General features: G+C 33.0%; 3 protein-coding genes across 5 annotated transcripts; all 3 read left to right on the top strand.

Moving 5' to 3' along the window:
* The first annotated feature begins 1,687 nt into the window (after positions 1-1,687).
* Positions 1,688-7,373, top strand: LOC118053745 (uncharacterized). Of its 2 annotated transcripts, XM_073411468.1 has the most exons (8): positions 1,688-1,856; positions 2,006-2,415; positions 3,532-3,686; positions 5,010-5,105; positions 5,655-5,911; positions 6,406-6,626; positions 6,817-7,224; positions 7,274-7,373. In XM_073411468.1, exons 2-7 carry the CDS (start codon positions 2,089-2,091, stop codon positions 7,174-7,176), a joined length of 1,416 nt encoding a protein of 471 aa, XP_073267569.1. In that variant the 5' UTR covers positions 1,688-1,856; positions 2,006-2,088; the 3' UTR covers positions 7,177-7,224; positions 7,274-7,373. The 2 variants fall into 2 exon arrangements, with proteins under 2 accessions (XP_073267569.1, XP_034920982.1); XM_035065091.2 differs by having other exon boundaries at positions 1,689-1,856; positions 6,817-7,373.
* Positions 7,374-13,179: 5,806 nt separating this feature from the next.
* LOC118053810 (uncharacterized) lies at positions 13,180-15,962 on the top strand. The gene is made up of 3 exons (XM_035065188.2): positions 13,180-13,750; positions 13,880-14,047; positions 14,212-15,962. The coding sequence occupies exons 1-3, from the start codon at positions 13,211-13,213 to the stop codon at positions 15,928-15,930; spliced, it is 2,427 nt and encodes an 808-aa protein (XP_034921079.1). The 5' UTR covers positions 13,180-13,210; the 3' UTR covers positions 15,931-15,962.
* Positions 15,963-22,685: 6,723 nt separating this feature from the next.
* On the top strand, positions 22,686-27,732 carry LOC118053840 (uncharacterized). 2 transcript variants are annotated; one of them, XM_035065231.2, is made up of 11 exons: positions 22,686-23,052; positions 23,227-23,311; positions 23,423-23,619; positions 24,965-25,047; positions 25,979-26,024; positions 26,148-26,204; positions 26,360-26,414; positions 26,489-26,589; positions 26,705-26,771; positions 26,876-27,009; positions 27,315-27,732. In XM_035065231.2, exons 1-11 carry the CDS (start codon positions 22,963-22,965, stop codon positions 27,486-27,488), a joined length of 1,089 nt encoding a protein of 362 aa, XP_034921122.1. In that variant the 5' UTR covers positions 22,686-22,962; the 3' UTR covers positions 27,489-27,732. The 2 variants fall into 2 exon arrangements, with proteins under 2 accessions (XP_034921122.1, XP_034921123.1); XM_035065232.2 differs by having other exon boundaries at positions 22,689-23,052; positions 26,705-26,768.
* The last annotated feature ends 202 nt before the right edge of the window (positions 27,733-27,934 follow it).

Raw genomic sequence — 27,934 nt, 5'->3', positions numbered from 1 at the left:
TTTTAAATCTTTTAATGAAGAGATGAAGAATTACAACAAAAAGTTTACAAGAAAAAAAAAAGGATGGATATTTGGTTTTACCTTAATAGGAAAACTCCTTCTAAAATAAAATTATCTTGTTCTGGTGACTTAAAACTTCTAAATTAAAAATAAAGAAATTTTTTTAGCAAAAGTAAAAAAACACAAATTTGAAGTGAATAAAGTTCTTACATGATCCATTTTTTTTTTAGCAATAAATGAAGGACAAATGGCATTTCATTATACACTAGAAAAGCTAAAAGCCAACAAATATTCATTGCACATTGTCATGTGATCTTCCTAAGATATTTGCTTCATCTTCCCTAGGAAATCCTTTTAAATCACGAAGGCTTAAACACTTTTTTTCCAAGAAAAGACAAGACGTATCCTGAATGATAGTCTCGCAAGACATCTTCGAAACCTTTATGAGTGATACACATTAAAAGCTTGGGGAGGGGGGTGAATTGATAAGGTAATTATTTTTTGCATATCTTTTTTTAGACTAGAAAAAGTCTAGAACCAAGGTTGGGTTTGACAATATTCTAGACCCCAAAACACCTTGCGTTCGATAATCATCCGAATCCAATGAAAATTATGCTGATCATGTATTGAAGCTAAGGCAATACATGGGACAGGTGAAATGTCATATCCAATACATTTGTGATCAACATTTAGCTAAGCCCAAGCTAATATGGGTTGGCGAGATGCCAAACCTAATATATTTGAGTTTGGTGGTTAAAACCTCAAAAAACATAAGTATAATGAAATGTTTAACCCAGTATGTTCGAGTTCAATAATTTATTGAACCCAAAAAAAACATGATCATACTGGGATTTTCTTTTTCAGTCGCTTTAATGAGTTAAAGTTTATTAAAATGTTTTTAAAATATTCATCTTGGAATAGAAAATGTGCATCTCTGTCACTAAGAGTATCCACATTCCTTTAAATTTTGAAATTTATTTTTTTGTTATATTTTCAGATTGTTTTAATATGTTAATATTAAAAATAATTTTTTTAAAAATAAAAAAATAATATTTTAATATATTTTTAAATAAAATATACTTTAAACTACTTACCAACACCATATTTCCATTGCCATCTACGCGGTTTAGAATTTTGAGGAAGCCATCGGTGTTCTCCCCAAGTAGAATTCGGTCAACGTATTAACTACTAATTTCGCGGGGACACCCTTTTTGGTCGTACACGTGTTCTGTTATCAGGAGAGCTGTAAATGGCTCAATGTTCACATTCTGGTCCTACGCTTTCTCTTACTCTTTCAGTTTCTGGATTTCAGGGTAAACTATACTCTCACCCTTTAAATTCATTATTTTTTCACTTGTAATTCCATAGTTTAAGATTTATCAATATCACCCCTTGTATCTCTCATGAAGTTTCAGTTTTACCCCCCTCTCTCTACCGAATACCAACAAAAAGCTAACTTTTGTATTACTTTTATTTTATTTTTTCTTAAACATCACTCATGTTTTCCTCTCAAATGACTATATATATAACAAGTAAGAAAAATCTAGGGCAAATTTAATAAGCCCGCTATTTAATTTAATGGTTGGGTAACATTGGAAACTAGAAGGGTAATATTGAAATATTCCAAACTATAGGAGTAGAATTTGAACATTGATAGATTTATAGGCTTGAGATGGAAACTTTACCAGCTACAAGGAAAAACACAGGGCAATCAAAACATTACACAAGAAATCTGTCTTTCTTGTTTCCCTTTCCTCGTAGTAAAAGATGGAACCAAAAAACTGTGCCTTTCCTTCTCTGCCTCCCCTTTGAATCCTCTTGACGTCGTTTGATCAGATCCATATGAAGATTTTCTGGTAACATTTTTTCTTTTTCTTTGTTTTATCAGGTTGGATTTAATATATTATAGATACTGAGTTTGAATTTAGGAATAGTTTGATTTGATGTCAATAATTAGCAAGTATTGCCACAAAAAATGTGCTGATCACGGTCAAGCTATTTTCAGATTGGATTTTGTGCGAAACCCATTTGATGAAATGCCACCAGTTTAAATAAGGGAAATAAATTGGGTGAACCCTCTCCCATGGGATGGGAGACCCACTGCATAATTTTGGTAAAAATCAAGGGCAAGGGCAGACTGCTGTTTATAAGAGAAACATAATTGCTTCTAGTCTTAAAGCATGTCCTCAGAGTGCTTACAAGCATATAGTTTCTTCAAGACATGGTACTGGCCCAGTTGGTCAGGTAGCAATATTTTTACTCAAAGTTGCTGCGTTAGAGACAGTGCGAAGGGTTTCGAGGTGTAAATGTCCCCATGTGTGGAATGGTCTTCAGGCTTTGCAGCTTCTTTGCTATCCACCTTTTAAGTGGATTCAAAGATGGGCTCCCTTCAAGGGCTTGGTTAAAGGCGTACAGGTTGTTTCTTACTCCTTACTTATTCTCCGTCATCGCAATCAAATAAAATTGCTAATGTTTTGTCAATTGTTTCACACACGCACTAGTTATTTACATCCTTGGCAATAACTTAAGGCAGACATGTTTGCATTTATACTGAGGATTCTTATATTAATTTTTTGTTTTTAAGTAATGTGTAGTTCAAATTATGGCTGCGAGGAAATATTTACAGAGTGCACTAGCAGTGTTAAAGCCGTGTTTGTCTTTTATGTATGTGGTTCTTTTAATGAATTACTGATAAGTAAACATAGTATGAAAAGAAGCACTTGTATATAAGTAACGTGATGGATATGGAGAGGGTTGAGAGAGTAGAATCAGGCAAATGCTCTGGGAGTTGAAGTTCTCTGCATGTGAAAATGCCAAGGGATCCATGGAAGGGATGAAGAATTGAGTGTGCACATGTAATTGTAGAGTGATAACTGGTTAGGATTAGGTGGTGGTTTCATGGATGATGTGATGGTGAGGGTATTGAGCCTTAGCGAGAGAATTCAGAGAGAGTTCAATGTGTTTAGAATGAGCCAATGGTCTATTCATTTCCAAATGATCTTATGGTTATATTGAAGACAAGTACTTTCACAAATAACAAAGTGATGCAAATAGGAGGGAAGGATAACGAGGTTTGTTACATGTCAAAACCCTAAAAAATCAGAAACACAATAAGTATAGGGAGACTCACAAAATATTAAATTTTATTCATTCATGTCTCCACTTATCAAAAGACTATTACAACAAAAATTAGAAAACCCTAATAATACTGGATGGAAAAAAATAAACTAGGAAAAATATACCCTTTAAATAGGAAAAAAACTAGAAAAACATCATAATAGAAAAACTCCAGGGTCTCTTTCTCCCTTCAACTATTTTCACAAACTAAAATTGCTTAAAATGTAATTATCTTTTCTCCGCACAAACTAAAACTGCTTAACCTGTAATTATCTTTTCTCTGCACTTTCTTGTTATGGTTGGTTGAGGTCACAGTGAATAATTTTCTATTCTCTTCTTGTGATCTACATGCTGTTTATATTTAAATATGATTTCCTGGAGATAATTTTAGTTGCTTTCCTTCGTTGCTTATAGATGTTTTCAAGGCCATTATTAGTCCTTTCAATTGCAACAGCTATATCTGATCAATCAAACCGCAGTGGTGAAAACTCAAATGGCACTGATAATTCTCATGATGATTCAGAAACATGTTCTGAGTCGCTCTCTGCACATTCTGCTGTTGAAACTAGGTAAATAGATGATAACATTTGCAATGATTTAAATATTATAATCGTGGAGATCATAAGAATTTTTTTTTATATAAAGACATTTAGTTCTTTTGTAGTTAATTTTCTCCACTTTTATGTGAAACTTTTTACATTTAAACATCTTCTCACTTGGTGAACTGGAATCTTAAAATCAAACCATTGGATTCTTATAAAAATAGTTTAAATAAGCAATTTAATCAATGGTAAAGCTTGTATTGCATGTTGTTGTTGTTCGGTTTATTATTATGTGAGAGATAGTTGTAAGTTTGTGACTTTAAAATCAAATGCTGGGTATTTTATGATCATAATTTGAATTTTAGGATGTGTTTGGGAACGCGGTTGAAACCGCATTTCCCAAAAATTTGATTTTGTTTTGCTTAAAATTAATTTTTTTAGGTTTTTGAATCGTTTTAATGTGCTGATATCAAAAATAATTTTTTTTAAAATGAAAAAACATTATTTTGATATATTTCCGAGCGAAAAACACTTTGAAAAACAATCGCTGCTACACTATCAAACATCATCTTAATGTTCAGTTTTGGGTTTATGGGGTGTCACATCTAAAGAAACAGACTGAATTGTGCCTTCCTGGAATCGGTAATTGCAGATAAAAGATGGCTATATTGTGACTGGATGCTTCCTAACTTTGACTAAGGACTTGGGTTGATCTGTCAATTAACAGTGGCTAATTAGACACATAAATAATAAATTTATCGTACTTTTCAGATTTCTATATGTTTCCTTCCCCACATCTGTATGTGGCATTTTCATCCCTCAACTTATCCATGAAGGAATTGGTTGACTTCAGAATTATCTGCGAGCCTGCAACCTTGATTCTTGAATCATAGTTTTGACAAAAATATGAGTTTACTGTCTGAAACAAACACAGTTTCAAGTTTTGGGTAAAGGATATCTGTACAAAAACTTTATGGAAGAGGCTGGGTTTTTTAGCTGGATTTGGCAATTGATGGCTGGGGGCTCTATTTTATATGGGTTCAGTAAGTCCACGAGAAATCTGTTTTAGTGCTTTCTGTGACATGGGTATTTGTTTTGGATGTCTTTGGTATGCTTGCTAGCTGGATATCTACCTGGCTCTGCTGTTGATGTTTTTTCTTGGTCAGTCATTGTTCAATGAGGTTTAAGCTTATGGTCTTATTGTCTCTCTTGAATATGGTCTGCTGGGTGTATTGTTTTTATTTCTTTTATACTTTTTTGGTTATGATATTTTACTAAAGAAATTTGTTTGTGACCTTGAACTACTTCTGGAGGTTTTTTACAAGTTTATGGCTTTCATCTGATCTGCAGGACTTCTAGTGGGGCCTCTCAAAGTCTAGCATCTGAAAATTGGTTGATACAACTGCTTACGGAACTAGAAAATCAAGGAATCACATTACCAGAAAGGTGGTCTTTTACTTCTGATGCATCAATAATGTGAAAAGATGAGCAGAGTGGTTTTCATGTTCTGGATTCTAGTATTGTGATCTTTTTTAATAACTTTACAGAAAATTAGTTTCATTGTGGATCATTCTGCATGCTACTTTATCAAATGAAATGTGACCAGGCTCTGTTCTGAAGACCTCAACATGTTCATTCATTCCATACTTCTTTCTGTTCTGGAACCTGTTTTTGAGCTCATCATAAACTTCTCTTACAAAATTGACAAGTTCTAAGCAAGTTCGGGTCCCTATCTGCTTCCTGGCTTTACACTTCAAGTCGATGTCTAAGAAAAATGTCCTATTCTCCAGTACTGAGAATGAACTTCTAGCACTATGCCTTTTCCTCTGCTGTATTAGGTCTCCAAAAAATCTCGTATATGTCACCAATCAGCTGTCCATTTTGCTATGTTTCTCAAAAACATAACTTATTTGGAAACTCATTTCATGATCTTAAATACTTTGAACTTCTTGGCTTTTCTTGTTGCAGCAGATCATGACATAGATGTTTATGCAGAATTAACGAGGACGAGCTCCGTAGATTTTATACTGCTGCAAATGAGGACTTTTCATGCTTTTTATTGTCAATTAAGAAGACAATCCGTTGGAGGGAGACTTATAGAATTCTTTCACAACAAGAGCTTGAAATATGGTCAAATATGGTCTTCTGGCATGATCATGATATGCTGAACCGACCTTGCCTCATTGTGCGGCTTGGTCTAGCTTGTACCAACTTGCCATCTCATGAGAGACCTCGATTTGCTCAAGCTGTCAGTAAGTTCCATTTCTTTGACTATGTTATTTTGCTTATTGCCATATAGGCCATTGGATGCTGGCATTTGGATAATATGGTTTTCCTCACCGTGGATAACAAAGTAAAACTGCTGTTCCATGTAAGCAGTACCTCGCTTTTAAATTCTGCATTGGAGGCAAATCAATTGTGTTTCTCACCATCCAAAGTTTTGCAAGCTGGATGTTAGCTAAAACTGCCCAAACTCTACCCAAAAACAGGTCTTTATGTATGAACCCATGAACATAGATCGAATTGTGTAATTCTGACCATTGATGCTTTTGTTTATTGTCTATACTGAAAGCATTGTCCTGTAAGTTCAAAAATAGTAGCTGGTTACATGGTATGCTAATAAAATGTTATTTTTCTGATGATGTAAGGATGAATTTTGAACTGATGGTATGTTTGCTCTATTTGGTTGTCTGTTTTGACATTTTCTATGTGTTATGGCAATACCAATGGAATGGATATGCTCCAGTATCTCAGGTAGAGCATGGAGTCCAGCAATTAGTTGATGAAGAAAGTCCACAGATTACAGTTATTGTGGATTGTGATGGCATATCTCCATTGAAAATCCCCATGCAAATAATGAGATCCTGTTCTACACTTCTGCAAGATAACTTCCCCAACTGTCTTGGCCGTTTGCTTGTTATACAGCTTCCTCCAGTAGTTCGAGTAATTGCACAAACCTTTATTCAAGTAAGCATAATCTCCCATTAGAATCTGGATGGTTGGTCATCCTGCATTACACTTTCCATTTTTGTTGTTTTGGACTGTAGAAAGTAAGGGGTTATCTCTTTTTTGAAGTCCTAGTCATCATTTCAAGTAAAATCTATGCATGTATTCCCGCTCTTTACATGTGCAAACATGGATCTCTGGTTCTGTTCAGGTTCTGAAACCTGTCACGAGGAAGAAGCTGAGATTTGAAGGGAACATGAACCACAGGGTTCTCTCCGAGTACCTTAAGACAATTCCATCATGTTTAGGAGGCGATTGCACTTGTGAGATATGCTCAGACATTCACGTTAGGCAGCAGCCTCGATCTTCTATAAATGAGATCGACATGGCCAGGCCTTATTTCAGTGATGGCGAGGATCTTCCTTCACCTCGACAGACTAGTCAGGCTGATGTTCACCTGAGTGATAACTGGAACCACTTGTTGAGAACTCTTGTAATTGGCATTCTTATGGTGTGGGTTGCTATAGCTCTCATTGCGGGAATATATGATCCTGAAAGCCGTCCCTTTTAGTCTCCTCAAGGCAGAGTAAAGCAGACCTTCTGTTTTCGTAATTTTCAGGTTAGCTTTTATTGTACACCATAAAAATAAATGTTTTTGTAATTTTCAGGTTGCTTATCCCTGCGAATCCTATTCATATGGTGATCAAGATAAATGTTTGTAAGAATAAGAATGATTTAAACTGTTGAGAAAAAATGTATTTTTTTTAATCCAATTTCTTTTTTCTTATCAGTGTATTTCTCTCGTTTAACGAAAACATGTCTTTTCTACCGCTAATCGCAAGAGTACAAATGATTTAGATTAAGGAGGAAAGAATTGTATTGCTTTTGACAAAACCCTCCTTATGTTCTTGCTTTGATGAAAATATTTTTTTTATTAGAAGCATGATTTTTTTAAATAAAAACTTAACATCATTTAAAAAAGAAATTCCAATCACAAACAAAAAAAATCAAGTTGTGATGTCTTTTACTTAGTAGGATGAAAAAAAGAAGAATAGGTCATTTAAGAAAATTATATTAAAAAGTAACAAAAAAAGATAGTATGGTCTCATGAAAATTTTTCGAAAAAACAATTGTGCATATTAGATTTATATATAATTTTTTTTATTAAGTAATTGACAATATTACCTTAAAAGATCTAAAATTATTTGAAAAATATAGAAAAATCAAATTACTTTTTAATATTATTGTAATAATTTTAATTAAAAACAATTTTATTCAAAACTATTAAAAATAAAGCAATTAAATAAAAAATAAAAAAAGTTGAATGTCCAAGAGAATCAAGTCCAGAGGCCCACGAACATGCAAGACTAGACTAGTGCAATTGACCATAACAAAAACTAGACTCTCTTATATTTAGAAGGTCAGGTCCTCAAGCTTTGTGTTTACAAATACGCCCAAACATGTATGTTCTTTTTTCTTTTTTTTATCAAAATCAGCAAATAACATGTCGTTTATTTGAATTTTTTTAAATAATACAAAAAATATAAATAAAATTCTATAATCAAATTATAAATATTAAAAACTACAAGGATTAAATTGAAAAAAATACAAAAAAATATACATCGAAGAAATTGTGATTTGTGAACGTGATCATGGTATAGGGTGAATAGTGTTTTAGCATATTGTTGTAGCTTTATTGTATAATGATTATATATATATGTAAGAATGGGTTACCTTGTTAAAATTAGAGAATTTCAATAAAAGGTGGGGCGGAGATTTAAAAGTGGCATGCTCCATTATATAAGATAATAATTTTAAGGAGCTCACTTGGTAATTATTTTTATTTTAAAATTTTTAAATTCTTTAACTTGTTGCATATCTTAAGAGCAAAAAGGGGGAAAGAAAGTTTATATGTTCATCCCTTAAGATGATTATCCTTGGTTTTTTAATGAACATGATCACCATATATTGGTGTTCTAATTTCATGAGAAAATCTAAATCCAATCTTAATGTGGGGAAGAAAGTTTCATCTGTTCATCCATTATCCATGGTTTTTTAATGAACATGATCAACTTTGGTGTTCTAATTTCATGAGAAAATCTAAATCCAATCTTTTCCCTATAAAATATTTACTTGTTGCATATCTTAAGAGCAAAAGGGAGGGAAGAAAGTTTATGTTCATCCCTTAAGATAATTATCCATGGTTTTTTATCTTCTTCTTCTCTAATCATGATGAAATATGAACTGAATTATCTAAATTTAAAATTTTAAAATAATCAGGTAATGATCTGCAATAATTAGATAAGGATCTATTTTAAATAAATTATGTAGATGATTTAATAATATTTTTATGAATTATTGAAACAAGACACTACAAGATTTCACAGTTTTACCGACAAAAATATTCCGTCGGTCTGTAATTTAGAGTTCGTCGGTAATTTTTTTACAGACAAAAAATGTCTGTTGAATTTCCTTTCGTCGGTAATACCTAATTCCGTTACTAAGTTGGTCGATAAAAAAAAAACAATTGGCGATGGTTTTACAGACAAAAATTGCATGCTAAAAAAAAAAATTCGCTTGAAATATACCAACGGATATATTCCATCGGTGATAGTGGTATATCTAGTAAATATTTTTCAGCTCCCAGTTAAATGCCAACGGACTATATCCCTCTATAAATTCATCGGTGATTGTGGCATTTGCACTAAGCTATTGTGAAATGCTGACGGAAACACTCTGTCGGTAAATTCATCGGTGATATTGGCATTTCCTGCTCTTTATCAAATGCCGACGAATATAGTTCGTTTGTAAATTCTTCGGTGATTATTTTTAAATATTTTTCAAAAAAATTATTTAGAATAAATAATATAAAATTATATAAATTAATAGTAAAAAAACACAAATTATACAAATAAAATTTTTATTAAACATCAAAAACAAAAAAATAAAGTTAAATAATATTCATTATAAATTAAATGTATTTCAAAAAAAGTATTAAATAAAATAATGGCGAAGCTGGAGGAGGAGGAGGACGCTGGTTGTTATACGGCTAAAAAAGAGGTGCACATGTATCACCACTCTGTGATGTCATGTTCATGACCATTTGGCAAAACTATTCATAATTCACTGAGAGCTGTTCATAAGTCGCCGATAAGTGCTTGCATTTTTCGGTGAGCTGAGTTGTGTGTTGCTACAAGGCCACGAGCTCCTTAGATTGGGTGCTTGTTATTGATTGGAAGCACCCAATAGTTAAGACACTACGAGCCACCCACAAGTTCTTAGCCATAGTGTTGGAGAGCCTATACACCTAATTTTTGTCTGTGATTCTATCAACAATTCAAACGGTGAATCGGTCACATCACTGTACGGAGTTGCCGGTTTGAATCCTTCAATGAGTCCATCGATAAAATCACTCGCAAAAACTTCCACGCCAGCGAACTGTTTTTTTTTTTTTTAATTTTGAATAGTCCGTTTGTAGTGCCGTCAATATATACTAACGGTATTATAGACAAAAAATATGTCGTCGGTAATTATGACCGTAAATTACCGACAAAAGTATTCCATCGATAAAACCGTTGGTATCAAACGAATTTCTAGTAATGAGACTAGATTCATGAGGAGGGTTAGTTGCACCGAATTATTATAATAATTAAAAATGATCATACCTTTTGATTCAAACATTGAATTTAACTTAATTTTTTACTGAAATTTTTTATACCTAGTTGCAAGGAAGTGGTGAATGCTTTAGATTACTGACATATACATTTCCTAAATCCCATGTTTAATTTGGTTAATTATATATATTTGTTGCTATTTGTATAGATTATTAAAGTAAGACATGAAGGCTTCTACTTTGGTGATTCGTCAAAGAATATTCAAGTGGCTGGGCTACTCCAACATACTCGTGCACTAAAAAGTTGTTCATCACCTCTCTTTTTTCTCCTTTTAGAACTTCTCCTTTTATTTATTTATAATATTTATTTGGATTTCTTTCTGTAAGGTAAGGGAAGGGAAGACAAGTAAATGCGTGGCCTTTCGGATTCGGAACAGTTGGGGCATGCGACGTGGTGACAAAAAGGATTTCATATGTTATCACTCACTCGACTTGTTTCAATTTTTGGATGCTCATTTTGGTGCTCATATCATCCAAAAAAAACTTCCACCTGTATCTCAATCTTCTATATCATTTTTCTCCATCTACTGCTGCCATTAATTTATTAAAACTAATTAATTTGTTCATCCTCTAGCCAGAGCTATATATATAACCTAATATTTTTACAAAAACATACTCCATCTTATCACCAAAAACGCACTAATTGGGTGCATGGGTATTGGGGGCCTGGTAGTGCTACTGTCTCTCCATGCTCCTTCGACTAAGCCTTATGGCATAAGCATGTGATGAGCTCCATGGGCACTTTACCTAATAAGCGATAGAGAGAGAGAGAGAGAGAGAGAGATTGGACGAGGGATAGTATGCATGCAGCAGCAGCAGCTCTGCTTTAACTAACTTGAAGCACTAATAGATGAAGTATTTGATGAGGACATCAGTGATGACTCAAAGAACACAAAACTAGAACAAGATGGCCTGCCGAAAACATGTTAAGTGGACATCGATAGAAACCCCACTTAAAGTGTGATGTATTTGATGTGATTTCTCTATTAAATTGCCATGTTTGAATGTTCTGTATGCTTCGTGGGACTGTAATAAAGTTAAATTTCCTCCTTTTGTTGAAGAGCTGTAGGCTCTTCATCTTCCACTGAGTTGGCTTGTCTGTTTTAGCTGAAGTCTTAGGCTCTTCGCCATTACTGGAAACTCTTATCCTGATTCCTCATTAACCAAACATTCATGCCGTTATTTAGACTCTATATATATATATATATATATTCATCATCTCCAAGTGGGGAAGTTAAGGAGACTTGACGTATCAATTTAGAGGTCTCAACTCAAGGGATGGGATTTAGCTAGACGGGGGACTATTTTGTAAGACTCTTGAAGTGTCTGGATTAGACTAATGATAATAACAAATAAATAAATAAAATCAAAACCCAGCCCAAGTCCAAACTCCTTTGGTGAAAGTTAGCACTACAGGGCACTTGTAATTGTTCTTTCATTTCTTAATTTACATAGTTTATCGAGACAACCTAGTACTTGACGTGTGAACTAATTATATCTCACTTTGCATCTCTAGCTAAGTGCCATTCTACATTAATAAAATCCACATAAAGAAAATATGATTTTTCCTAAGATATTGTTACCAATTAAATCTTCTTTTCTTGGAAGAACTAAGAACAACATCTAGGATTTAAATCGTGAAAAAGATGGTAAATATCTTAGGATTAAACAAATACATGTTTTACACGGTGCTACGAGACTCAACATGAGAATTCGTCCAGCACAATCATTCGATCTCAAATAAGATGGATTGATTCAAGTTTTGATTTAAAAAAAAAAAATTATTCAAAATAATGTTATTTTAATTTTTAAAATTAGGTTTTTTATCAATCTAACTCGGGTTAGATCCCAAGTTGAATTGATCTACTAAATTAAGTCTTATAATCCTATTCTACAAACATATAATCCAAATAAGAATTAGATCAAAAGAAATTAAATAAATTATTACGGTTTTAAGAAAATCCAAACAAACTAATAGGTTAAAATTGAGAAAGAAGATTAAGGTTTTAGGATAAAAAATCTAAAAATCCTTAGGATGTTTTTTTTTAAAAAAAAATCTAAGAGAACTAAGAAAGAATAAAAGTAAAGGTAAAGTATAAAACTTGAAAGGAAAAATATGTGTATTTAATTAGATGAAAAGTTGAAATGAAGATTATAAATGTATTAAAAGCAAATGGTATTTTCGTGTAGAAATGATATAGTTATAAATTTATCAATTTTTTTATTATAACAATGATAAAATTATAATTTTTTATTTTTCTGTTATGTTAAAAATTAGTTTGAGAAGTCGTATGTTACGTATATTTGTTGACATGAAGTTCCGCACGTTAACAGCACTCTTTCGGCGCAATGAACTGGTAACATACTATTATAGCAGACCTTATTCATAAAGGAAAAGGGGAAAATAAGAATTTTTCAGAGGGAGATCATAAGGTAAAAATGTCTTGTCTTGGAGATTAGGGTTTATACGTACATGAACCTATTGTAAATCCTAGAGTCCGTTCTTTCTTTCAAATTATCATAAAGTAAACATGTCTTGTCTTGGAGATTAGGGTTTATAAGTACATGAACCTATTGTAAATCCTAGAGTCCATTCTTTCTTTCAAATTATCATTCACAACTTTAATCGTGGTTGTGGGTTGGTGAGTGTAAGGGATTTTTATATTTACAAATTAATTAATTAAGCTGATGAGTCATGCCTAGGTGCCCACTCTAACTTTAACCTGACTGTCTGCCATTCAATTCTGTTAATCCAACACCGAGTATTTGCAGCACACCGAAGGCTCACATCAGCTCCTACATCCCCTCTTCTGACTGTCAGCCTCTGTAGGACTATTGTATTATATAATCTCAGCTCTTATCAATCCAAATCCCACACCTTCAAGCATTGCGCTTAGCGATATTATCTGTAGAGCCTAGACCAATCCCTGTAATGATGTCAGCCACAACCGACCGAGCTCGAGCTGTGTGGCTCCGATGCCTAGCCTCGGGCTTCAGGACTGCCCTGGCATGTACAATAGTGGGCTGCACCACCCTCTACGGTCCAGCTTCTATACGACACCATATAGCCTTCCCTGCATTCTCTTATGTGACTGTAATACTTATTGTCACTGATGCAACCTTAGGTGACGCTCTTCATGGTTGCTGGCTAGCACTCTATGCCACGGTCCAGAGCGTGGGGCCGGCTCTGCTGAGCCTTTGGCTCATTGGTCCAGCTATGCTTACTAGTGGCACCGTATCTTTAGCAGTGGCTCTGGGTGCATTTGTGGTGGTTTTTCCTGAGAGGACTCATTTAGTTGCAAAGCGAATTGCATTGGGTCAGATTGTTATCGTGTACGTTATAGCTTTTATCAATGGTGTGCATACCGAGGCTATAATGCATACTTTGCATGTAGCCGCTAGTACTGCTATTGGAGTCTTAGCTTGTGTTCTTGCCTTGCTGTTACCGTATCCAAGACTGGCTTGTTGGGAGGTAACTGATAATTATCAATTTATCCTTAATTCTCCTTGCATAAACATGCATTATAATCATATTTTTTAAAAAAAATATTGTGATGAGTGGAAGATAAATATTATTAATCCTGTAAAAATCACTTTGCAGCTGAAACTGAATAGTGAAAGGCTAGCTGAAAATGTTTCTGAGAGGCTGAACCTCTATGTAAAAGCTTTCTGTGCGGAAGACAACGCATTGGCGTTGACATATATCTCTCAAGCCAAGACATTGGCTGTTGCTGGAGCCAAACTTCTTCAGAGTATTAAACGCTACCAAGTAAGCAACTTTGTAATTAACAACATTACACAACACCATCGATTCGGTATGGTGTCTACGTACCACTATATATGGCGGGCTAGCTTTCAATTACAGTATTGTTGAGTTGCTTATAATTAATTAACTTCCATACATGCACCATTTCTTTTGTGGATTGTGTACAGGAAAGCGTGAAATGGGAGAGACTTCCATTGAGATTTTTGAGAAACTTGTACTTGAATCCGGGAGAGAGATTGCAAGAGCTCGAGATACCATTAAGAGGGATGGAAATGGCATTAACCAGCTGTACGACCTCATTACCTGTAAGAATTCTCGATGGAGAGAACAAACATGGTCTAGTTCAACTAGTGGAGAACGTCAGCCACACCCAAAAACAGATCAAGAATTGTTTGCCTAGAGATTCTTTAACTGTTCCAGAATCAAATGCTGATAATATTGTCGAGTCCCACCAAACACTCCAGACAATCTCAACAAGGCACCAAGATTTGCCTTCTTTTTTCTTCTTATTTTGCATGAAACTCCTCCACTGCAAATCACTGGGGAAACCAATTACCCCCACCCAACAAAAAGGATCGAGCACTCCATGTAAGCAAAATGGGTTCCTCAAGAGCACGTGGATGAGCAACTGGTCTACAAGTGTAAGCAGCAAAAGGCTTATGCCAGCATTCAAATGCTCTCTCTCCTTGGGTCTCGCTGTCCTCTTTGGTTTGATATATAGCAAGAAAGATGGTTCTTGGTCAGGCCTCACTGTAGCGATTAGCTTGGCTGCTGCAAGGGAGGCAACATTCAAAGTTGCCAATGTTAAAGCACAGGGGACAGTATTAGGGACTGTATATGGAGTATTTGGCTGCTTTGTGTTCGAAAGGTACTTGTCAATAAGGTTCATCTCTCTCCTTCCTTGGTTCGTTGTTACCAGTTTTCTGAGGCATAGCAAGACGTATGGCCAGGCAGGTGGAATTTCTGCAGTGATTGGAGCTGTGCTAGTACTGGGCAGGAAAAACTTTGGGCCACCAAGCGAATTTGCTATAGCAAGAATTGTGGAAACCTTTATTGGATTATCTTGCTCAATCATGGTAGACCTTCTCTTGCAACCCACCAGAGCTTCTTCTCTAGCCAAAGCACAACTTTCTAAATGTTTCGAGACGTTGTCTGCTTGCATTGGCTCAATAAGCCTCGTAGCCAACAACAAAACCAACTTGCTAGAGAACCAGAGGAGACTAAAATTGGATATTAGTGAACTAGGGAAGTTCACTGGAGAAGCTGAGGTGGAGCCCGACTTCTGGTTTTTGCCTTTTCCTAGTCCTTGCTATTTTAAGCTCATGGGGTCTTTGTCAAGGCTGGTGGATCTCTTGCTTTTTAGTGCTGATGCAGTGGGACTCCTTGAACATGAATCACAAAAACTTGGAGCTTCGTGGAAGGAGTACGTAACTAAGCTAGATGGTGACCTTGAAATTTTCAAGGAAATGGCAGGTTCCTTGGTTAAATGTTTTGAGGATGTCACGATGTTGTTATCCTTAGAATTTCTTGAAAAGGAACTTGAAAACAAAAACATCTCTCATGATCTTGAAATGGGAAACTCTTCAAACAGGAACATTTTTAAAGTTTCCGGTTTAGATGAAGACAAGATAGATAGCGTCACCAGTTCTTATCTCCAACATTCAAAGGAAATGGTAGACAAGTTTCACGCAGCTGATGAAGGGGAAAGAGAACTGAAGAGCCAGGTGGTCTTGTGCTTGAGTGCTTTAGCTTTTTGCATGAGCAATTTAATAAAAGAGACCAAAGAGATTGAGAAGGGAATCATTGAAGTTCTTCAATGGGAAAACCCTTCGAAACACATAAATTTGTACGAAATCTCATGTAAAATCCGTGCTCTTTACAATTGAACAGTATTGTACCAATTTACAATTTTAATGCAAAAGCCCCATGTTTTTTCCGGGTGTAATATTTTGAAAAATTAAATCTTTAATTTCTTTTTTGTTCGAGCATCATTTCATAAATTGAATAAGTTGTTAAGCTATACTATTTAAATCCTGCGAACAAAAACTAACGTAGCTTACCAGCACAGGAGTATTTAGAAAGGAAAAAAATAAATAGATTAATGAGAGTATTTTAGGATAATTTACGTGCATCTCAATTAATTTTATAAATTTTAAAATTAATAATTATATAAAATTTTTAATAATTTTAAATTTGTAAAATTAAACTAGTAATTAATTTTTTACTAATTGAGTTACTTTTTTATAATATAAAAGAAAAATATCCTGTTGTATTTGGTAGGTGCAGTGGTTTCAATGTTGTTAGCGAGGAGCCATCATTTTTTTTTGGGCGGGAGGAAGTGACGTGAATATGGAGACTCAAATTATTTTATTTATTTGCGATATTATATTTGGAGGAAGAAGTTTTAAGGTTTGGGACTCTTATTATTGTAGTATTATTATAAATGACCTCAGGTATGTTAAGATTGATTGGAAATGTGGTTATAATTTTTTTAAAAAAAATTATATTAAAATAATAATTTTTTATTTTTTAAAAAATTATTTTTAATATTAGTTTATCAAAACTATTTAAAATATATAAAATAAATATTAATTTTTAGCATAAATAAACTTTTTAAAAATTCAGATTGCACGGATTCCAAACACTCCCTCATTATTATAAAATTATTACAGTACCAGTCTCTTGTTTCTCAGCATTTGTAAATCACAAGGCTAGCTGGGAGAAAAAGAGTCAAATATTGGGGCTTCTGGGTTATCTTCCTCTCATCTGGAGTCAGGTTTTAAACCACGTTAATTTTATTAAAAACAATTAAATTTTTAACTACCAATAAAATTAATAAAAAAAAAAAAAAAAAAAACAGAATATTATAAACTATTGTAATTAATTCATATTGCAATATGTATTGGGCAAAGTCATTTTCACATATATTTTTTAATTTTTTTTCTTTTATAAAAATTGATCACATGTATTTTTCTCTAAAAATTTATTTTAATTATATGAAAAATTATTATAAAAAAATTCAAATTTAATTAAGAAAATTGTCAAACTTACAAACAAAGGCAACTGAATAAATTGCACGTGGGCTTCGTGCTTGTCTAAATAAATTGCACGGTTTCAGCTTGGAGCACCTGGCATCAAGGATCCACGTGGCAGAGAAATTGTTGTTTGTGTAATGCTATGGAAGTCCATGATTTTGAACTGTTGTCTAATTGTTTAAAATTTTACAATAAATGAATATTTTCGATTTATTTTGGAAGTTACTCTTTTCATTCAATTTTGTAATGTATTTAAATTTAATAAATAAATAAATAAAATTTACATATTTTAAAAAATATAAAAATAAAATAATTTTGTTTTCTATAATCTCATCGCTTTTCTCTTATTCTTTTTAAGTGTCTCTAAAAAAATAGATAAATACGTATTTTTTAAGTTAATTAGTTTTGATATTACTTTCTTTTAAAAATGATGTTGCCTGAAGGTCTACAAAGACGAGCGGTGGAACCACGTTGATTGGTGGAGGGTGATGGCTCCCCAAAGTTTTGAAAAACATTTCTAGTCCTAGAACTTTAAGAGTTTGCGTTTATATCCTTCTACTTTACATGTTTTTCTATCCAAAAATCAATTATTTTCTTATTCATCAATTTCTGGCTCCGCCCATGACAAAGACAATAGATTCTATTAGGTCATTGAGATCTTGCAATAATGTATAGCTCTTATGGGTCCAAAAATGCCTTTCCCAGGTGATGATCTTCAAAGGGATATATAGAATCTCGGTATCATCATGGCAGCTAGCTAGGCATGTCAAGTTGATTTTCAGACGAGATTAATTGAATATCCAGGCGTTCATCTTGTTTTAAAACAAAATACCAGGAAGATGGCTCCTGGGATCTGCAGTACTTTAAGCTGTCTATGTTGATTTTTTTTTTTTTCACTTTTTTATGTCCGGTTCCGGATCAACTTACTTGTATCTCAACTAATTTTTTTAATAGATCCTTGAAATTTATAATACTCAAATTGATGATTTCTAAAAAATAAATTCAAAACCTAACTAATTAATTACATATTTATATAATAGTTTTACCTGCAACAATTGTTTTTATATGCCAAACTTTGCCTCCACCCATCAACCCTCCTTTGTTGAAGTCTGGTGGTGGATCTTCTCCATCATTGGGTACCCCCAACTGACATGACCTAATTTCTTTTTATATTTTTTAAAAATTTCTCTTTCATGTTTATTTTTTTTTAATGCCTCACATAGTCATACCCTAAAAAAATTATATAAAGAATCACATGTTCAATAATTTTATTTTTAAGTCATATATAATTAAAATATTAATAGAAGATGTGATTTAAAAATATAAAATCACATCATCAAACATCATTAGTGATATAATCTAATTAGTAAAATGTTAATGATTAGTTAGATAAATCATTCAAGATCTCTTTTATATTTAAAAATCATGTATAAGAAGTTAAATTATGTACTTATTAATTATTTGTTAAATTTATTTATACTATGTACTTTAAAAAGATTACATCAACGTCTATCCTAACATATAGTTCATGATAAATAGATATTATACGATGTTAAAGGACATTAACATATTAATTTTACACGTTATTGATTAATAAAAATTAATTATTATTACTATCACATGCTCGTAATAGTATATTAAACTTCAATTACAAAGAAAAAGATAGAAACTTAAATTGATTTTTTATAGGATTTGAGTGACGTTAGATACTCAATAAATTGGTAAAATAAAACGCGAAATCATTTATTGCATTGTCGAACTAGATAACAGATTTAAAGTAGGTTTAATATTGTTGCACAGCAATTACTTTTTATTTAGAAATTTATTAAAATAATAATTTTTTTATTTTAAAAAATTTATTTTTAATCTCAATATATCAAAATAATATAAAACATCAAAAAATAATTAATTTTAAATAAATAAAAAATTTTAAATATTTTTTAAAATAAACAGGGCAACAACTATGATTATTAGATAGGCCAACAAAAAAAAATCCTAAAACATCTTTTATCTTCAATCAACAAAATATGTGGATGAAATTATTGATTTTTTTTTAGTTATTGATTTTTTTATATTTAATGTAATTCTTATATTATGTACTTATTAGAATTTATAGTTGATAATTTATTTTAATTTGTCTAAATTCATAAAACCTACATGCTGAGTTTTTAGAGCCTATTTATTTCTGTGTTTGAAAAGTATTTTTGAAAAAATTTAAAATTTATTTTTTTATTAACTTTAAATTAATATGTTTTTAGTGTTTTAAAATTATTTTGAATGTACTGTTGTCAAAAATAATTTTTTTTTTTTAAAAAAAAAACATCATTAATATATATATTTTAACACCAAAAATAATTTAAAATATAATTACATTATAAGCTTTTAAACAGGAACAGGATATTTCCATTCAAACTTTGTTAACCAACCTAAACTTGGCTAGTCAAATCATTTAATTAGATATATTGGATCTCACTTGGCAGACAAACTAAAGGGAAATTAGGAGGATGAGGTGACCCAGCATGCATGTTCCCTTTTTCTAATTTATGGCTCAGTATGAATTAGTTTTTGACAAATAGTAATTGTTGTCCGATTTGATTTGCATGCCTGGCACCTCGTACTCTCAGGCTATATTGTTGCTGATAACTACTTTACTGGATGTAAAGACAACCTCAGGAAACGGAATGGACATCCATGATTTGAGCTTAGTCGTCATGGTACGTATATTCTTGTCTTTCGGTTTTCAGTTCTTAATATTTGACACCAATCTTTTCCTTTATTTTTTTTTTAGTTTAACGTGGGTGTCCGGGCTAATTTGCATGTACCTCGACTACTCCCACGGGAAAGTTAACGACCATGTAAGCCTCCAGTGGCCATTATATGAGTAACTTCAGGGCTTCGAACCTGAAACCACAGAAGAACAAACCTCTTGATCTCAAGCTCTTTATCACTGAGCACCACCAGATCGTTTCAATCTTTTCCTTCCTTTCTAATACATGATGCAACGCAGTTGTGTATAGCTCCTGTGGATTATGTTATGGTTCCTCTTGGGTCCAAAAATCCCTTTGCTAGGTAATTGCATTGCCTGCCTGTGTACTGTTGTTTTAGATCCAGTTTACTTTTGTTTTTTTTTAATATTTTAAAAAAAAATAAAATTTTTTTTTTTTTTTCTTCAAATTAATATTTTTTTAATAGTTTTAAATTATTTTTATAAATTAATATCAAAAAAAAATTTATAAAAAAAAAAAAATTCATCTATTTTCAAGTAAAAATCACTTAAAAAAAATTATAACAACACTTATAAACACATTAATTTATAGAAAAATGAATTTCTTAGCAATCCTTGATCCTAATTCCCACTAGCTTGGTGCTTTTTAGCCTCGTGAGGTAGAATAGGTAACATTATGAGCCATGATTTTTTATATTAAAAAATAACTTAAACTATTAAATAAATCTAAATATAATTTATATTTTTTTAATATACTTCCTCAAATGAAAGCCTCTTAGATTTAAAAGTTACATAAATTTATATTACTTTATGTTTAATTTTTATCAAATAAATAAAAATGTTAAAATTTAAACTCATAACCACTTGATTATTAAAGCTTTTGATACCATATCAAATAATTATCTCAATCTAATAATTTGAACTATTTTAAATAAGATATATATATATATCCTCTTGCGCATCCTCAAATTGAGAGCTCCTGGGCCAATTTAATTCAATCGGCATGTTCAGTCATTGTTTCAAACCAATTTACTTGCATTTTCATTGTTCTAATAAACTAGTAGTTTTTTAAAATTGATGGTTCTAATATTTAAAAATTTTAAATTGATAATTTTTAAAAAATAAAAATAAAATTTGATCATTTAAATTACATATCAAATTATTAGTTTTTAAACTTGCTCCTTGGTCATGACGTTTGTTGGCTTGCTTTGCCAGTCCAATTTGTACGAGAGATCTCTAAAGTATTGTTTCACTATAACATGATAAAGGGTTTCTCTACAAACAACCAGATGTGAAAGATTGTTGGCTATTTAAAAAAATTAAATCAATTAGATTTTGTAACGAAGCAAGGAGATTTATTGGTGTATCTTTTATTTGGATCCAATCCTGAAAATACCACCGACACCTAGACCCTTGTTTTAGATAAATTAAGCACAAAAAAACAAAATATGGCAACGCCATCAAATTAAATCACTGCATAATCTACCTCCAAATCTCTAAATAATTACTGATAAGAGATATTCAAGTAAAGTTGACAACTGTCATTTCCATTGATCGTCGACGACACTTCCATACTAGCTTTTATATACCATATCCATGCTAATAAATAAACATTCTTATCCAGTTGACAGCTATTTTTATGCTATATATATATATATATATATATATATATATATATAAGACATTCTTCTTCTACATTTTAATTTTCGATTCACGAAACGTGATATTAAATTTTCTACAGGAATTGCTCCTTGAGGAGAAGCTTTCGAATCATAGTTTTAAAAACTGGTATAACTTAGTAGATTGATCTGAAATTTGATAAATTTAAAATTAAAATCAAGTCAAGTTAAAAAAAAAAAAAAAACTTGATGTGAACCAAATAATCGACGATCCGGTTAACTTGACAAGATTCGGTTAAAAACTCAGTTGCAACCAATTAACTCCATTTTTTTATTAAAAAATATTATTTTGATTTTTTAAAAAAAATAATTTTGACCCGGACGATCCGGTAACCTAGTTAAAATCCGGGCTTTGAACCGGACAGGCTACCAGATTAGATCTAAAAACTATATTTTGAATACATGTTGAATTGTAAGATTTGTTTTTATTATTATTATTATTATTATTATTATTAAAAGGGAGAAGTTCAAAATGAAAATTTTTTGAAGGAAAGAAAAATTGACTCAAATAATTATTAACTGTTTCGAATACAAGAAGTTTATTTGTCAAAATTTTAAGTTTACCGTGCTAATTTTTTTATATATAAAAAAACAAAAAAAAACAAATAATTTTGTTCCCCCCTTCCCTTCTCCGACCATTTTTCGGCTAGAGTAATAAAGTCTTGTTTTGATTTGCTTATGCAAAAATGGCAAGTGTAAAACACGTGTAAGAAATGCAAGATTTCGCCGCCCTCTCCAACCAACCACAGGCAACGCCACTACTACTGCACATGCCTTTTCCTTAAGAAATAAAATAAATCTAAAGTTCTGGTCCAGATTCGCCCCCCTATATACTGTTAATTACAATTTTGTCCTTCAGTTTAACATAAGTAATAACTGGTCATTATTTCTTACAAATTATATGTTAACCCTTATATTCTTAAATCAGTCCATAACTTAGTACTTTAGTGGCTACAGAGTACACAATTTATCAAAACAATAAATTACATCCAACCTATATAATCCTTATTTATTTTCAAATTTTGCTTATTCAGTAACATTATTGCCTTCTCGTAAACTATAGCAAAGGGAGAAAAAGTTATTGATCTAAATGATTTAGCTAACAAACTAGGAGGACTAATTTTATATGTAACTCTATTTATCCTTCTAATATTATCATTATCGTAACTTAGTGGCGGTCTGGGTAAGACCGAAACAATGACACGGCCAAATTTATATTTCTATTTTTAAAAAACACAAATAAAAAGAAAAAAACTGCTCTGGTGGACGTTATTGAATTGAATTCTCGACAACAGGAGGAAGAAGCTTCTTCTTTAATTTTAAACCATTAGAATTTGTTTGTTCGCTTGCATAGATCGGAATTTATTCATCAGGCTTGGGAGGGAGGGAGGGAGGGAGGGACGGTCGGCGATTTTTGGATCAAATCAAATGAGATGGCTGAGGATTTTTGCTGTTAAAATAGTGTAATTATATAAAGAAATGGAAAAGACAAGTTCACCCACGCCCGGAACTGGTAGCTCAGCTTATCTGAACGCTCTCACTCTTGAAATCGAGAAAAAGCTGCAAAGGGTTCGTTCCTTTTCTCTTCCTTTCAATTTCCTTTCCTTTTTCTTGGGATTCTTTTGTTCACAAAAAGGATTAAGGAAATTGTATGTATTCTGATTTTTAAGTGTTCCAAAATCAAGAATTGATAATTTTTTTTTTTTGCTAAAAATTACGTGATGTTTTTAATGACAAGGGCAGGCACTAGCTTCTCCAACTCAGAGACGTAACTTGTTACAAGAGTTGTTTGCTGACAATGCTTTGGAAGTTGATGATCGCGCTCGAGGTCTGTTATAATTGCATGATGATATCAAGCTGTGTTAATGGTCTATTGTTATTTCTCATTGTTGGCTTTTATATTGTGCACATTTTGATTTTTTTCTTGCATTGAACATAGGTATAATTTTCAGCAGGGAAGAAGATGCAATTTCTCCTGTGGAAGATGATGCTGATGGCCAACTGTGCTTTTTCAACTTGCTCGCTGATTATTATGTTAGGGTACCTGATAGTGGAAAACAAATCCTTCATCTGATTCTCCAACTCTGGAGCCAGTCATTTGCATCACATATTTTCTTTCTTTTGTTCCATAAATGGGTATGCAGCTTGGCTCTGTTCCAGTAATTTTTTTCTCTCTTTTCTATCCATGAAGAATCACATATGTTACTGATCTTTAATATAGCAATACAGTTCTCGCATTGGTCTTTTGAGAGCTCGATATAAATCCATATTTTCCTTGCCTGATTGCTTGTTGAATGGCAGCAAGGGAGCCCTGTCAAGATTGCTTCTTTGCTGCTGTATTCGTTTCAGAAGTAGATAGTCGAATTGACCTGCTGTTTGCCATTCCTTTTGTAATGCAACTTATTTGAACTCTCCACTGATAAAACAGTATAGGCTGCAAGTGAGCTAGTTGCTCAGCTGGCAATCGTCAAGTGGTAAGGAGTTAACTAGAGGGAGAGGACATTCCTAGTTCAAACTCTACCACTTGCATCTCTCAACCCACATGTACGTGTGTAATCGATTAGAGACCTTGAGTTGGTGGGCTCTCTCCCGTGATTTGGCTCTTGGGAGTGGCCATCCACCCGTGGGTCGCGTCCATGATATCAAAAAAAAACAAAAAAGAAAAAACAGTTTAGGCTCTGGTGGGTTGTAAGATTGACTGTTCCAAACTGGTCAAAAGTATAATATAGAATCGTTTGCAATGGCATGGGTGGAAATGAAAATGGTTGAGCTTTGTTTTTTTTAGCTCTAGAGGAAAAGGAAAAAGAAAATGCTAGTTTCTCAATCTATGCTAGTTTTCTTTACGTTTCCAAACATTTTGTTCTTAAGGTGCTTGACTGCTAGTGTTAACCAGAATTCACATAAATTATGGATTTAAGAGATACCAATACAGTCTTGTATCCCAGAGTAGACCCTATTTTCACATTTGACCTGTCTTAAATCTCCAGCAGCGATTCCTAACATGTGCAAACTGTGGTTTTGTGGCTTCTAAGGTTATATTAGGCCTTGTTTTCATCACTTTTTGTGTTGTAGTTCAAAATAGAAGTTATTAAATTCAAGTTTGGGCTTAAATAAATACCACTTTATTTTCACTTGTTTTGGGAAGCTGTTGCTATTAAGTAAAAAATGAGTGGTTTTAAATTTGAGTCATAACTTAGTTATGTTTATTTCCTGATTCAAAACTTTCATTGCATTCGGTTTCCTGAATCTATGTGAATACTGGTTCTGGTTTATGCGCACCAATATGATTCAGATGCAAGTGTAGTTAAAGGTTATCAAATGGGTTGCTTTGCATGAATACAATTTGAAAGTTTATTTTTTTGTTTTTTATGTTAACCATCCAAATTTATTTGAAACATTAAATTTTTTTGGGAAAGTATAATGCTATATTCCATCAGTTGTGGCCATATAATGCTGTGTTGCACTTGTATGTTTTCTGCAGCTTTTTGAAGCCCAGCTGGATAATATTGAAGTACTTCTACGTTTCTCATCTGCTCTTGTTCAAGGTGCTACAAATGTTTTCTGGTATGAATATCAGTGAGCTCAGATTGGTAGTCATTTAGTGCTGCTAAATACTAATGAGTGTTGGAAAGAAACTGTTAAAGAAGATGAGTTTCATTCTTCATTGTGCTTTTTTTTTCTTAATATGGACTGGGAAATATTGTTAATTGTGAAGGACACTCTCAAGATTCAAAATTCTATTTGCTCCATATGTTATTTCCTTTTTGTTTTCTTTCCAGATGGATTTGGGTTGATCTATGAAATCAATTCAATGCAGGGAAACAGTATTTTGACTAGTGGATCATAACTAATTAAAATTCAAACTGCTTAGAGCCTGTGGCTTGTAACATTCTGTGAAGGGGATTTTTTTTTTCAAGAAAGAAACGAGGATAAGGTTTTGCATTATTCATTGAGGAAAAGTTAAAGAAAAAAGAAATGAAGAAAAAAAAAGGAACTTTGAAATTCATTTAACTTCTGGCGTTTCTATCAACCTCTGTAGCTGTTTCATTGTGCTATGATTGATTCCTGATATCTTGCTGTTATTATAGCCTTTGCTCCATGGGAGTTTAATCAATTTCAAGGTGTCTTATCGTTGCATTAACAGAGAGCATCCTTCCTTCTTCCTTTTTTTCCTCTCCAACCAAATTTCTGGATCCCTTGCATCTGAAATTTGGTGCCGCCGCTGAAAATCCATTTTTTCAAAGGGAGTCATAGCAAACCGAAGGATGGAAGTGCTTTAATATCATTAGTTTCAATTGAACTTTTACATGTTATTGAATGCTGTCAATAAAAGTTGCACATCCAGTTGATTACTGTACAAACATGTCATTCGGTTGAATCATAAACTAGGATTTAACAAACATTATATTTTCCCTTTCCATGTTTTTGGTTTGAAGATATCTCGTGGTAAAATGACTTGAACAATGACTTGAACCTTCGTGGTAAAACTTTGCAGGATTGACATCCAAACAAACGCAAGGCGCTTCCAGTCCCTATTTCAGGCAAGTGTCCTTCCAACAATGTAATTTAACCCCTCCAACTGGATAGACATGGGTAAAATCTTGGTCTCTGTATAATTATTCTATTCTTCATCCTTACTTTACTTTTTCCCTTGTTGATTTCAGTATCTCCTTGATGAAGTTGCCTTGGCGCCTAAGCGGTTGAATAAAATTCCAGTGCAGGTCTGGCATTGATGCACCCTTTTTGATCTTACATGCCAATTGTTTTTATGTATGCTTGCCTTCAATTGTACTTCCAGAAAAATATGGTGTGGGCTTCAAAATTTCCTTGAACGCATTTGCGTTTGAAAATAATTTGTCATCTTTCATTAAATCAGGCCCAGCGAGAACTGTTTCTTTTGCTCTCAAGGTTCACCCTCTTTTACAACTCAGGCAAGCTTTCTAACTTGTATAGATTCAATATTGAACAACAAACGGGTTATCATTTTATAATATGATCTATGCAGTTGACAAGCACGAGAGCTTCTTAAAACAGTTTCCTGTTTTTCTAAATGCTTTCCTGGTTGGTGGCCCAGCCGACTTCTTTGTTATTGAAGTTGCAGACCAGGTATATTCTGTGTATTCAATCTTAGGGCATTTAATTTCTGAAGAGTTGGTTATTTTTTACCTGTAGAGAATTCATTTGTGTATTCATACGGTTTCCATATTCTTTTGCCTGCCAGCTTCAAAAGTTAAAGGTGGAACCAGTTCTATTGCATTACCTTTCACACATTAAAGTTCTCCAAGGTGGTATTATCCATCACTTTCCAAAATCAAAGTGTCTAACATTGAATTGACTTGATATAAACAATTGCATGTTATTCTGAATAGGGTAATGTAATTAATTTCTGCAGGCTTGGAATTGAGAATGACCACAAGCACAAGATTGAAGGCATGTTTGTATAGCTTCACTTCTCCTGGCGGTCCGATGTATCCCACAAGAGCTGTCCGTCACGCCGCCTGGGATTCTTTGGATTTGCTTTTCCCTGTGAGTGCTTCTATCCCTGGTTGCTAGTGTCATCGAACCCCGGTTCCTAATCAAATTTCATCAAATAATGAATGTCATGAAAGTGCATAATTTGGTATCAACTTCAGGATCAATAAGCCATACTCTTTAAGCAATGCCAGAGCTGTAGTAAATGATACACTGCTTAAGATGATTAGGTGCATTCTTTAAAGATCATGCCTGGATAATATTTAGATTTAGAAAAGGAACTCGAGTTGATCCATGATTCCACATTCCTAGTACATGCCTTTCATGTTGTTGGCAATAATATTAATTGCCTGCCGCAGGTCGGGCAGTATCCTCGACATCTCATAAGCCTCTTTTTTCGACTCCTGTATCCATGGTGCTGGCCCTCTTCATGTTGGAGTTTCATAATATCTTGCATTAAGGCGGTATTCTATTCTCTGTGGCGGCTGTTGTTTTCTAGCAGGGATAAGCTGAGAGAGCCAAAGAACTACTGAACGGTGAAGACAAAATATGCAGTATCTTGGCTCCCCTGAAGCCTCAACTTGCAATTTCAGTTTGAGATGTATAACATTCCATGTTATTTTGTGTTGCATAAGTGCTATCCTTTTGCCTTAGCTGCCCTCTCATTGTAGCCTATGAGGGTATTGTCCATATCTTCTTACCCGTTTGAAAAAAAAAAAAAAAAAAAACATTTATACTATAATTGGATGCATAAATAAATTGGATTCTTTGACATTATTCTTGTTGGTCAAATTCATTTGAAGTGCACGTGTCAAATCTCTCCCTCGAACACCCAAGGAATTCTGCACGGTTAGCATATGGACGCTACTTCAAAGCACCGGCAACCGATCATGTCTAAACTCTAGCTGTAGTGGTATTTGAAAGCGCATTTCCTGCGGTAAGCACACGTGCAAAATGTTTTTTTTTAATATTTTTTCAT

This window comes from Populus alba, chromosome 9 (genome assembly GCF_005239225.2).
Source record: "Populus alba chromosome 9, ASM523922v2, whole genome shotgun sequence".
NCBI classification, from domain to species: domain Eukaryota; kingdom Viridiplantae; phylum Streptophyta; class Magnoliopsida; order Malpighiales; family Salicaceae; genus Populus; species Populus alba.
This window is presented reverse-complemented; position numbering and strand designations above follow the sequence as displayed.

Excerpts from the sequence above, each read along its gene's own strand:
- LOC118053810 (XM_035065188.2), top strand. The coding sequence starts at position 13,211 with ATGATGTCAGCCACAACCGACCGAGCTCGAGCTGTGTGGCTCCGATGC. Across the intron at positions 13,751-13,879 it reads CAAGACTGGCTTGTTGGGAG|CTGAAACTGAATAGTGAAAG; the intron begins GTAACTGATAAT and ends ATCACTTTGCAG. Across the intron at positions 14,048-14,211 it reads AGAGTATTAAACGCTACCAA|GAAAGCGTGAAATGGGAGAG; the intron begins GTAAGCAACTTT and ends GATTGTGTACAG.
- LOC118053840 (XM_035065231.2), top strand. The coding sequence starts at position 22,963 with ATGGAAAAGACAAGTTCACCCACGCCCGGAACTGGTAGCTCAGCTTAT. Across the intron at positions 23,053-23,226 it reads TCGAGAAAAAGCTGCAAAGG|GCACTAGCTTCTCCAACTCA; the intron begins GTTCGTTCCTTT and ends TGACAAGGGCAG. Across the intron at positions 27,010-27,314 it reads CTTTGGATTTGCTTTTCCCT|GTCGGGCAGTATCCTCGACA; the intron begins GTGAGTGCTTCT and ends TGCCTGCCGCAG.
- LOC118053745 (XM_073411468.1), top strand. The coding sequence starts at position 2,089 with ATGGGAGACCCACTGCATAATTTTGGTAAAAATCAAGGGCAAGGGCAG. Across the intron at positions 2,416-3,531 it reads GCTTGGTTAAAGGCGTACAG|ATGTTTTCAAGGCCATTATT; the intron begins GTTGTTTCTTAC and ends CGTTGCTTATAG. Across the intron at positions 5,106-5,654 it reads GGAATCACATTACCAGAAAG|AATTAACGAGGACGAGCTCC; the intron begins GTGGTCTTTTAC and ends ATGTTTATGCAG.